This window comes from Parasteatoda tepidariorum, chromosome 4 (genome assembly GCF_982258835.1).
Source record: "Parasteatoda tepidariorum strain Cologne lab strain chromosome 4, Ptep-v5.0, whole genome shotgun sequence".
Taxonomy (NCBI): Eukaryota; Metazoa; Arthropoda; class Arachnida; order Araneae; family Theridiidae; genus Parasteatoda; species Parasteatoda tepidariorum.
The window spans coordinates 32,513,234-32,526,327 of record NC_141758.1 but is presented as its reverse complement, the minus strand read 5'-3'; the positions used below and the strand labels follow the sequence as shown (position 1 = coordinate 32,526,327).

Below are 13,094 nucleotides of genomic sequence, written 5' to 3'. Positions count from 1 at the left end.
TGATCTATTAAAAAAAAGGTATGAAGTGAGATTTTCTTAGAAACTGTAACGTCAAATATGGAATAATTTAACATTAGGGGTACAGGCAATTTTTAAGGATTAACAGAAAATAACGTAGGAAGCAGGATAACGCACAAAATGGACAACGTAAAACCAGAGTTCCACTATATATAAAAAAAAAATTGAAAGATTATTTTGATAGTTCTATTATTGCTAGACTCATGAGTAGAGATTTTTCTTGCAACATAAACATGGAACAATAAATTTCTAAAGCCTTTTTCAAAAATAAATATATTAAAATAAAAAAAAATTTCTGAGCAAGATCCAAAATTACAAAAAATGAAGATTGCAAGGAATGAAAGTTGTAATTTACCTGATAATTTTTAAATAAAGAGGAAATTAAAATGCAAAGACATATATTGTTGTAGCTGCCTAAAGTAGATGCTAAAGTACAGTATTCTCGAGAACATTTGTGGCACAAAATATTATATCACTGGTCTTCTAAAAAATTTCGTTTTAAAAATATTAAAAAAATATCAAACCATAAAAACAATAAAAGTAATGCACAAAACACATAAAAATATTTAACATGACAAACATATATGCATAAAAAATTGGATACATTTTATTAAACTTAAGCAATAACAATTGAAGACTCTAGCATAAAAAATGACAACCCACATTTTAGTAAAATTTCACTTTCCTATGGCAAATGATTATATCAAACAAGAATTTTCAATTTGCTTAAGTAGTACAAGTCTTTGTTAAAAGTCGGCGACACAACTTAGGTTTACTTTCATTAAAAGCAACACATCCTTGCAAAAATATGAAAATATAGAAACTACAAAAATCTGAGTTAGTACTTTTTACCTCCCTCTCTTTAATTTAGAATATTAATAAATAAAATAGATAAATCTTAATTTAAAATTGCTACACCACAAATTTGACAATAATTCAATTCACAGTAAAAATTAGATCATGAATATAACATTCTAAATATTATAAAACTAAAACTCCTTTAAAAATAAAAAATATACATTGCAGTACATTTTTTAATAACTGTAATGGAAAAAAAGAGGAATAGTTTTCAAAATATCACATATTAAAAGTTTTTTTGTGAAAACTTTCAGAGTTTTAAGAAACTTTAAGTAACAATTCCTTATGAAAATAAACAATATTTCAAAATGTATCTTGAAGAAACAAGACATTTTAGTGCACTAAAATTCAGCAACAATATCCATACTTTTAGCAGACATTACACTCATACAATTTTTTTTAAAAGCATAGGAAAGATTAGTTTTGTTTTACAATTTTTTTCCCTTAAAGTATTTTATTTTTCAATATAATTCAATGAATGAAAAAAATAAAAAATGGATAAAAAAAACTTTTAATACATGTGTTGAGCTATTGTCTATCAAAATTAAACTCTAAGGTCAGTTGTAATCAAAAATTTGCCGTCTTATAATTATCAAATATGGCACTAAGGTTAAAAAATTTTCTACCAACAAACTTTTGGGAAATTTTTTTTTTTTTTTTTAAACAAACTATTAGTTTCAAAATCACTCGTAAAAAATTTATCATTTGGAAAAATTATTGCTTGGTTGAAAATACAATTATTGCACAATTTTTAGATTTTCCTTTAAAAAACAAATTTTTCGGACAAAAATATGTTTTTAAAATAAGTAATAACATTATAAAAATATATTATCACATAAAGTTTCATAATTACGAATCAAAACAAGGCCACATAGGTGCAATATCAACATCAAAAACAGTTTCATCTGTTGCTTGATCACTTTGAATACATTCGTTTACCTCTGAGGACACATGTTTGTGGATTATCAGCAAAGACTCCAAGAAAAAGCCGAAACCTGTAAAAGTTGATCAAAATAAGTAAGATGAGAAAATCAGCAAACAGTTTATTAATTTGAAAATAAAAAGTAAATACAGCGAAACCTCGGTTAAGTGGACATTCTTGAGACCGAAAAAATTGTCCGTTTACGGGAAGGGCACCCTAATAACGAAGTTTAACACCAGGAATTTTTTTAGAATATTTTAAAGGATATAGAAATAGTTAAATAATCTACATTAACTATCTACAAGGATATTTATTTAAACTTTAAAAAATATTTTTTTCTATACAAAAAATAGTATATGAAAAAGTTTGATATAAATACATAATTCTAGATATTGCTACAGATAAATGAATATAATTTTCCTTTTAGCAGAGATATTCGCGTTAGTCATATGATACTAAATATGAGCTCAGTCGGTTTTAACCCGCTAACCCCTACCTTTAACTAGGTAGAAAATGTGGTTAATACCTACGTGAAAATAAACCTCCCAAGATGTACAGGAAAAAAAAAAGCAATGCATGGGTGCCCTGAGTCAGAATTCTTTCGAGCTATTAGCAACAAAATTCTAGCTCTAATACCTTTCTGCAAGATACTTTTAATGATAACAAACATATACGCTTCTAATTTAAAATAACAAAAGCGCTGTGTTAACAACAAAACAAAACATAATAAAAATCACTATTTATTTATTTCTTCTCAACTAGTAAATAATCATCACAATAAAAAATAACAATAATGAAATCTGTTGCCGAAAAAAAGATCGACGACGAAATCCCCCGAATCTGACTCCTCAAAAAGGGATTACTTAAATGCGTGTTTCGTTTCGAGGTTAGGTTGTTGTAATAAATAATATCGTATAAAAATATTGGATTTAAAAACTATGGAGAAAGCAATAATTGCCGAAAATTCAATAGAATCATTGCCTTAATAAGTAAAATTCTTTACTTTTTAAAAGAAATTTTTTTCTGCAAGAACTCTATAATGTTCTGCGACAATGTCGCCGCGATTCTGCCACGGAGCATGGGGACCTTTGAAGTTAATTATCCACAATTGATCATCAAGTGTCTAAATAAATGTTTCATTTATATGAACAACCTAAAGATTACAGTTCTGTTCTCTTTTTTCACCCCAGCTGTGTTAAATACAGTCTCCAAATTGATAAGAAAATGAGAGAAATTTTTAGTGGGGAAGTAGCATTTAAAGCATTAAAGATTTCACTTCAAATTGAGGGGTCTTATAACCTTTGTTGTCCAGATGGAAACATCAAAGGATGCCACTGTCCGAATTATTTCACAAGAGCAGTATCATTCTCTCTGCTTTCTTTGCAAAGATAAGGTAAGGTGAGAGAAGGAAGATTGATTATTTAGTAGTGAAATAGCTTAACAATATTTTTAGTTATGGATAAGGCAAAAAATTAACAGGCTTTAAAAATGGTGAAAAGCTGCATTTTTCTTGCAATTTAATATTATTGTTTCTTTTCTCTTGAAATTTAGAAAAAGTAGTGTTCGGTTTGAAGAGATAGAAAATAACGCTTCAGAACATAAATGACTGTTCGCGTCCGGTTATGGGAGTGTCCGCTTTGCGGAGAATGTGCATAATAGTTTATTCATAGAAGATTCACGGGGATTTGAAAATATGCCACATTGAGAGGTGTCTGTTTTGCAAGAGTGTCCATAACAGGAGGTTTCACTGTAAATAAAAAAAAAAGTCTATGCTTGAAAAATTTGGCTATAATTTCATACGGTGTTTTCAGAAGTTAAAAATAAAAAAATTACAGTAACTAAAAGGAAATTTTTCAAAATACACTAATAATTCTCACTCAAAAAATCAAAGGTAAGCACGATAATTGAATACTCATAATAATAATAAATATAATATATACAAAAATAATAAATATATTATTATAAATACATCTGTTATAAAATTCATGCAATAATTCATTTTCATGGTATTTTATTTAAAAAAAATTTAAATTTTTAACTGATCCATAAAAAAATATACTAATTAATAGGTTATGTATGAAACAACTTATCAGATAATAGGGGTTTGGCTTATTCACATACACTCTTTATTTTTTTTTTTTTAATAACTGTTTTGCATAAATATGGCCGAATTTCATTGAGACATTTCATTTCAAAGCATGAGTGGGGGGCTTGTGGACGTAACTTTTAAAAAAAAAACTTTAACAGTGTTAAATTGAACAAACACAAAACAAAAAAGATAACGTTTTTCTCTTTCAAGTAGTGCTCCACTTTTAATATCTTAATTAGCTCTCAATTTTTTTTTTTTCATTTGCACAAATGGCAAATATTTTAGCATATCACAAAATTCAAATCTTGAATGAATTATTAAGCATCCTTTATAATTAAAAAAATATTTTAAAATTATAGTTGAACAAAAATTTTTCGGGCTTGATAACCTCCATCAAAATAGAAAAATTATTGTTACTAAAACTAAACATCTTCATTTAAAATAATTGTACTTACATTTGATCAAGATTGCCATGATCATTTAGACAATCTCTGTTTGGACGAGCAGGAGCCCTGGATAGTTCCTGTTCGTATCTAAATTTTATAAAGAAAAATGATCCTTTAGTAGCAGTTTCAGTGTCATAAAACTATGATGCAATAAAATACTTTTTGAATCAGATTAAAATTTATTGCATAAGCAAGCAAATTAAGAGAATTTCACTAGCATTATATTAGCCAAACCAGATCAAAGTGGCCATCCTTGGTTACTCTATACGAGTAGAAAAATAAGTAAAGAAGATATTGAATGAAAGTATAGTAAGTATTTAATTAATATAAACCAAAGTAATTCACATTAGAAAAAAAGTGACAATTGTATCTCAACAGTATGCCAATATTTGACTCTGCATAGGGGCTATTTGGAAACTTACATTTCTATGCATTCATAACACATATAGTTAACATTTAAAATTGTAGTTCATAGCTTATTTTTTCCTCATTTGATATCAAAGTTCAAATTAGAATAGCCACATTGAACTGACCGTATTATAAAAAATGCAGTCATGCATTTCACGCATAGAACTCAATATTTTAAGAGACCAAATAACACCACTATTATTTATCTAGAATCAAGTATAGGAGCCTTACATGAAATCATATCAATAATAAATACTTACTCATCCATTTCAATTTGCAGCAATGCTAATTCCAGTTTTAGATCTTTGACTTCTTGTTTTAATTTCTTTTGTTCATCATATAATGTTTTCATTTTATCTTCATTGTTGCACTGTCTTTGTTGAAGAGGTTTATACACGTCTATCATATTTTGCAAACTGAACTAAAGTAAAATAATTGACGATATTTTAAATTGCTTGTAAGAAAACATAAAAAGATATAGATAGAATTCATAAACAAATAGTATAAAGTATATTCTCATTAAAGTTATAAGAACAAAGATATCATTATTTAGATTCAATAACTTTTGCATTTTTAAGCAGGTTTGAGTATTTTTAAGGTGACAAAATTTTAGTCAGCTATGATAGTTTCAGATCACATCCCATCAACACTCCTTAGGAAAATAAGACTAAACATACCTATGCTTTCATAGCAGGTAATTCATCTTTTTACTTAACAAAAAAAAAAAAAAACTCTCTGAATTATAAATTTATCAATTATTAATGTAAATTTCTCAAGAAAAAAAACCCCTTTCTTTTTTGATAGGAAAACAAAGGTAAAAGGATATCGATCATTATTCACAGCAAAGCCTCAGCCTGTTTAAATTAAATTTAAAATATTGCAAGTGAGCGTTTCATTCTGGACACAGCTAGAAAAGTGTAATTAAGAAAATGGAAATAGCTTTTGATTCAATATTTCAAACTTCTTTTATGAACATTCTTTTTTAAAAGAATGAACTAGTGAATCCCAATAAAATCATAATGTGATATTGTCCATTTGCATAAATTAAGCGTATTTTAATAATTAATAAATCAGTCTCTTTTTAAAAAAAGTCTTCAAAAGACAGAATTTGTTTTTACAAGGTTGCTGTGTATCCTATAAATTTATAATAGTGGTAGTAAATTTATTAGATAGGAATTTAGATTTTTAAAACTTTGCTTTGTAGTTTAAGAGTTCTAATTACGAATAGATCACCTGAGAAGTTAAATCTGTTATAAACCCAGTCAATCCAATCTTGAAATGGACTTTGCTCCGCAATGGTTATGCCTGGTGTTTAAATAAATGAGAAAAAGCAGGAACAAAATTACTTGCTTAGTTGTAAAATTTTAGTTGAACATTGAAAAGGTGTATTTTTTGCAGTGTACATTTTCTAAACAAATCACTCATTTTGAGCTGTACCCATTTCTTAAACATAAATATTGAGTTGTGTTCAATTCATGAAACATGCATTTTGAGATGTATTTATCTTCTTGAACACCCACATGAAACAGTGTGAAGTTTGAATAAGTTTACCGTCATAAAATCTTGAAATTGAAGTGGACTGTATATATTGCATTCTTTGTTATAAGTATTTTGCAAAACAAATCTATTGAAACTATGTTATTAACAAGGCATTACATTAATTAAATATTTTAAATAAATTACACTTATGTAAAGAAATTTCACATAATTATATTTGCTAAAAAATGAGTTTCGAGAAACTTTATTTAGGAATAATTTTCACACATATGAAATGGTTAACGAAATAGTACACTAGACTACTATCTTCCAGTATCTGGTAAATGAGCTTGGGCTTCAAAGCAATCTAAAAGAAACTGTAACAGCTGGCGAGTGATGGCAAACAGGGACAATAGACCCCTATTATATTATAAACTTTTAATGTTTCTCATTCAATACAAAAATATGAAAAGCTTACTGACCTCACATGTTTCCTCTATCGACTTTTTTAGGTCATCAAAACTATCTTCCATGTTTTGTAGTTTTTCAGTTTGAAAAGTTATTTTTTCTTCAGATTGCCTTTTCTCATCCTTATAAGCTGCAATGACTTTTTGGGCCTCTTGATAACGCAGATGTAATGAAGTGTTTACTTTACTCAGATGTATAATTTTAGTATTCATCTAAAAAAATTAAAAATAATATTTTTATAATGCAGAAAATTAAAAATGAAATCTTATTGAATAGCTCTATTCCTTTATAATATAGCATGGCCATCATTAATTGTATCTCCAATAAAGATGATTTAAAAAGTGTAGTTGAAGACTCATTCATGATTTTGGCAAATAAATACTACAAGGGCAGATAATATAAAGTCAAAAACATAAAAATATTTTGCATTTAGTATTAATCATTTGTGAATATTACTACGGCTAGAAATGCATTTTTGTTAAGCAAAAGCTTTTTTCTAAAAATTATTCATTATCTTTTAAAGTTATAATATGTTTCATTCTTTACTCGTGAAACAGATTTCTTAAACTCATTTATTTCAGACTTTGTGTTTCTGTTTTAAAACAAATATGCTTAAGCAATGAAGAAGAAGATCCTAACATTTTTAAAAATTTTATTATCGTTAAGCATGCAAGATTTTTTTGTTTTGTTTCAAAATCATTCATCATCTTTTGAAGTAATTTCAGATCTCACCCTCTACTTGTAAAACAGATTACTTAAATTCATTTATTTAAGATTTTATGTTTCTGTTTTAAAACAAATATGTTTTAAGAGCTAAGAAGGAGATCCACACATTTTTGAAAACTATTCTAGGAGTGAAATATTAACTCATCAATAATATAATACAGTCGAACCCCGCTATAGTGAACCGTCTGCGGACTCAGTAATGTGTCCACTATAACCGATGGTTCACTATATCCAAATTTTTTGAAGAATATTTTTTGCATAAGGCAGTTGAATGATTGAAAATTGGATTTGCAATTTTGCATAAGTTATTTAAAAAATTATTAACTAATTAACAGATAATAAAGCAAAAATTGATGGAAAAAGTAATTACGTCGCTAAATACTAGTTTTATTTTCACTTTTTATGAAAAAATTTGTGATTTTTGATTGAACACAATTTGATTTTAAATTGAGTTCATCAATTTTCTTATCTACAATGTGCAAAGAATGCAAGATTTTTACATTTTGAACAAGATTTCGAACCATCTTAACAAAGCATCTTCTACGTTTTCTCTTTCAGCTCCACTCAGTTTTTTCGATGAAACCATGTTTTTGTCGTATGCCGCAAGAATTGCACTTCGATTTTTCCAAATGTTTGAAACTGTAGATTTTGACAAGGAAAATTCCTTACACAGTGTCAATTGATTGGTTCCATCATCAATACACTTTACAATTTTAACTTTATCCTCTATCGAAAACGCTTTTCTCTTTAGAGAATTTGCCATTTTCACTGCTTTTGAAATAAAAATCTTGTCTGAAATAGATAATGTAAGAATATGAAGAGAGCAGCTGAAGAATGAGTTAAATTGTTGCCCTTCTTGATTGTTAAGGGGTGATTTGTAAAGAATATGGTTTGAACAGATAAGAAAATTCCAAAAATTCAGCATGTGGCCAAGTTAACTAGTTGTAGAGCAAGCTTGGGGAAAAGAGATAAAGCGAGGCTTGGCAGGGAGGGAGGAGTATAAGATAAATGATCTGTTTGACATTTATTACAGTATAGTTAAAAGTGATAAGCATAAAGGAGAGTAATATGACACATTTTATAGGAATGCATTCATTTTCAGTCCCAACACCTACAAGTTTAAAGATGGAGGACTGAAAAAGATATTTAAAGAAATGAAATTTGAGTCCACTATAACCGAGTTTCCAAGTTATAAGCTGTTCACTATAAGCGTTAAAAATAACATTATTTAAATAGGAATACGGACGGGACCGCTAAAAAAGTTCACTACATCCGAGTGTTCACTATATCCCAGGTTCACTATAGCGGGGTTCGACTGTAGTAAAAATTTACAGCAAAAATAATTTTTTGTTTGTTTTGCCTTTATCATAAATTAATAAGGGTATTTGTAAAATAAATGAAATACATTAATAAAATTTGCTTTTAATGGTATAAAATGCATAGCATTATTCAGGTATATAAGGATTATTTAATAATCGTTCAATATTATTCTAAACTAAAAACAGAATGTTTTCATGAAAAATTTTAAAAATTAACTAAAAGAAAAAAATTTATAACATTACTTGTTACTTAATCAAACTTCTTAACATACATTAAACAAGCATAGCTACGAACAATAATAAATCAATGAAAAATATTCTTCTTCTGATTTAAAAGCTCAGTACTACTTATATATTAAATAAAACAATCATTATATAAATGAAATAAGATAAAATCTACTCACTGAATCCAAAGTAGCTTGATCCTTCTCAAATCTGTCATCTTTCTGTTTTAAATTTGACTTCAATTTGGATATAACCTTTTCTTGATCTTTAATCACAGATTTCAAAGCATGATCTAAAAAATAAATGTGCCTATATAAACGTGTTGAGAAAATTAACTTAAAATTACTGATTTTTTTTCCTCTAATTTTTTTTCTTGCTTAGAGTTTACTCACAACAGGATTGGTTAATTTGCAATAGTAAAAAGATATTTTATTTTGAAAACAGCTATATAATACATGACTTTGAGTATATTCTAAAACTGGTTTCTCTATAACTCACTAAAATATTACTTAACATGTTTTTCAATTGTGCTCTTCATATGAGATCACACATTTTTTTAAAAGTTAAATTGTATTTTTAAAGATGAAAAATTATATAGCTTTTTTCAAATTTTTATTTACTTGAATATTATAATTTTTAGCTTGCACACAATGAATTGAAAAATAAAAATTTTACATTTTTACTTACCAACTTCAAGAGGAACATCTTTCTTTTCAGCTAATGTCTGTTTCAAAATGTTATTTTCAGTCGATAGTTTATTGATGATAGTTTTCAGATTTGAAGATTCTTGCACCCAAGAGTCTTCCAGTTCCTCAAAAGCCTATAAATATGTTTTAAAATATAACCAGTATTCAGTATGTCAGAAGCTAAGAAATGAACCAAAAGATATTTTTATGATTAATTAAAAACAATAAAGATAAAAAGTGGTGTGCAGAGGTGTGTGGGTAAGCAAACTCTGTCTTTAAATATCCTTGAAAAGGTGTATAATGATTGGATGGAATAAAATAAATATCTATTTAAAAAGAAAAAAAAAACATGTATTTATATAAATTAAATTCCTAAATTTTAAATTAATTATAAAGTTAAATTATTGTAGAATAAAAAATATTCCTAATTTTTTTTTAATTGAGAAGAAATTAAACTTTTAGTGAATAAATTTAACTTATTTGAAAATCATTTTTAATTCTTTAATTCATATTTTTAATGATATAAATGTAAAATTTACTTTAGTAATAAAATAAAATAGTATTAGATTTTAATTATTATAATGTTGTTAGTCATTGATCTGATGTCTCCTTCGGCTCAAGGCCTGGAGCCGTTGCTCCTTCTCAGCAGGCTAGCGAAAATTAGTTCCTTAATATGCATGGCTTTATGCATGGCTTCAAACTTTTTTATTTAAAAAAAAAAAAAAAAAAACAGAAATCTAAGAATGTTATGAAATGTAATCATTGATTAAATATTAAATTCATCATTGTTTACATATTTACATTGATCGCGTGTTAGTATGTTTCATTTCAAGTTGGATCTTACTATTTGTATAATTAATTATCTATGCATAGTACTCATCAAGGGGAGATTTCCTTATTGGTACCAGAGCCAAAATCATTACAAATTTTGGATACTTTCTGGGTAACAACTTGCAAGAAATCGAAAAAAAAAAAAAAAAAAAACACAGAAGAGCAAATCTCTATATTAAGGATGCACAATCATTTTTGGACTGTGAGCTATAAAAACTACAAAACACAGCGCTGAGGATGCAACATTAACATAATGCAGTGTTCTCCTTAAGCTTTTCTAGAAGGGTGGCCCAGCCTTAGATCCCAATAAATGTGTCCTCTTTGTCTTTTTGTAAAAATAAGCCGCCATCCCATAAAGACACTGCCTTTTTATTTATATCAAATTTTTAAGAAAAATAAATTAGCTTTTAAAATAATAATTACACAAAAAAATTATCTGTGTTTATAGATTTGATCATTATTACTATTACAAATATTTACTTTGTTAGGATTATTTTCAACTAATTAATTCTCAATTGTTACTAATACAGACTTGGATAAATGTGATGATCATCACTGAAAATTATTATTATTTAATATGTTACTAATTGATAACTGAATTTTTTTTCTTTTTAGTTTCGTTACAATAATCGATAGCTAATTATATTTCACTACAAACAATGAACCCATTGCATAAACAAAACTTTCACATTGAAATGGTTTCATTCTGTTACTTAAAGAAAGACTGTGAACTCAGGGGTCTTTTGAGAGGTACCTATTTTGTGAAAATTAAAAATTATATTAAAGCAAAACAAAACTAGGGAAAAGTAAGAAAATATTTTCATAAATTGTTACTAAAAATAAAAATCATTTATGAGTAGTAAATTTCTATACATTTTTCTTCTCATATATTCAAAAAAAGAATTTTGCTATTGTATAATTTTCAGCTTAAAAATTGTATCCACATTTAAAAATCCATAAAAATCATTGTCCATAGCTTCAACTTGAATTTAATAAACACATGCATTTAACAGTACTAGTAATATAAGCTTTTACATTATGATAACATTCAGGACTAACTCATACGGAAAAAAATTTCATAGGGAAAAAAATGCTTCATAAAAAAATTAATATAAATTAGAATAAATTTACATTAATGCTTGAATTTTGACTTCCTGTAAAGTTTACAGAGGGAAAGCCTTATTGTTTCATTTTAAAAAACTCAGAGTAATTCACCCAAGATTTATCATTTTTTTATGGGGAAACAAAATCAAAATTTTAAGAGGCACAGAGGAGAATCTTGGAACTTGCTTTTTTAAAAGTATTTCGCGTAACTACCGTTTTTCCTAAAGTTGAATTTGAGAAAAAGTACTGTTAAAGGGGGATTTGCCCTGGACAGATCCCTGGAACTATATCAGTAACATAATGCTTCGGAACACGAATTAAAAAATTGTATGCCTTTTTTAATATATTTTTATTAAAAGTAATTCAAAGGCCAATTTAAAAAGCTTTGTGGGTTACTTTTGGCTCATGGGCTATAGGTTGTGCCCCCCTGCACCAGCTCTACACATATCTTTCATTTAGATCTTTTGATTGTTTAGGTTTCTGGCCAAGAGCCAGTCTTGGCTATATCGTACCTCCAACTAGGTAGATATTTTACAACTAGGTTCACAATTCTGTTTTGGTTTAAAACTAGATGGATGTATAAACGCCAATGTCCTTAAGGTATGAGAAAATGTTAAAGTGAGGATATCTCCAATTAGTGAAAACAATGATAGATGGAAGCTACCAAAATGGCACAGTCTCTAGTTTTTAAATTAACTACACTCAATCAAAATATGTATAACAGTTAAAGGTTCTTTACAATTTGTGCATTCTGGTTCGTTTAGAAAAAGGTGTTTATGAGTTACTCGTGTGTGGCCAATACGCAAGCGGTAATCTTTAGAAGATTAATAAAAAAAATATTTGGCATGGCGATTGTAGTTGACATGATCAGGTACCAATATGAAAATATCCCATTAATATTGTGCAAATAATTTAAATTTTTAGGTTGTACTTAATTTACTAAATTTTGTAATAACTCAAAGAATTCCTAAATCATATAGAACGAGATTTCGACCAATACTGTATTATTTAATATAAATGATTGCGTTTACTTGTTTCAAACTTAAGATTTCTTCTTCTTTCATAAGTTTGTCAGCTGACAGGTGAGTGCATTTGAGTTTTAGATCAACATATTCCTTATCTAATTGCTCGGTTCTCCTAACACTTTCTTCTAATAACTCTAACACATGTTTCACCTTATTTATGAGAAGGCTAGCTTCTTCAACACCAGTAATAGCTACTATTTTTTCAAATTCTTGAAAAATATCACAGGCATTATCATACACATCTTTTACTAATAAATTTCTATCTGAATTAGACATCTTGAATATTTCGAAGTAATATTCGTGTATTTATTTAGTCAACAAGATTTTTCATTAATGTCAAATATGTAATGAAATATATAGAATCGAGAGAAGTTTTTTGAGGGTTAATATTCCTGATTTTACAAATCAATCAAAAATGATTTGCTTTTCGATAAAACAAACAAGGAAATAATAAAAACAAACAATATCAAATCACGTAGGTGAGTTGTTCTCT

The 13,094-nt window shown here is 27.3% G+C and overlaps 1 protein-coding gene across 1 annotated transcript; it reads right to left on the bottom strand.

Annotated features, from left to right (window-relative positions):
- Positions 1–287: 287 nt before the first annotated feature.
- On the bottom strand, positions 288–13,074 carry LOC107440432 (RILP-like protein 1). Its single transcript, XM_016053349.4, has 7 exons — positions 12,608–13,074; positions 9,643–9,775; positions 9,135–9,247; positions 6,700–6,897; positions 5,002–5,162; positions 4,343–4,420; positions 288–1,871 (listed from the first exon to the last, which is right to left on the bottom strand). The coding sequence occupies exons 1-7, from the start codon at positions 12,875–12,877 to the stop codon at positions 1,793–1,795; spliced, it is 1,032 nt and encodes a 343-aa protein (XP_015908835.2). The 5' UTR covers positions 12,878–13,074; the 3' UTR covers positions 288–1,792.
- Positions 13,075–13,094: the final 20 nt, after the last annotated feature.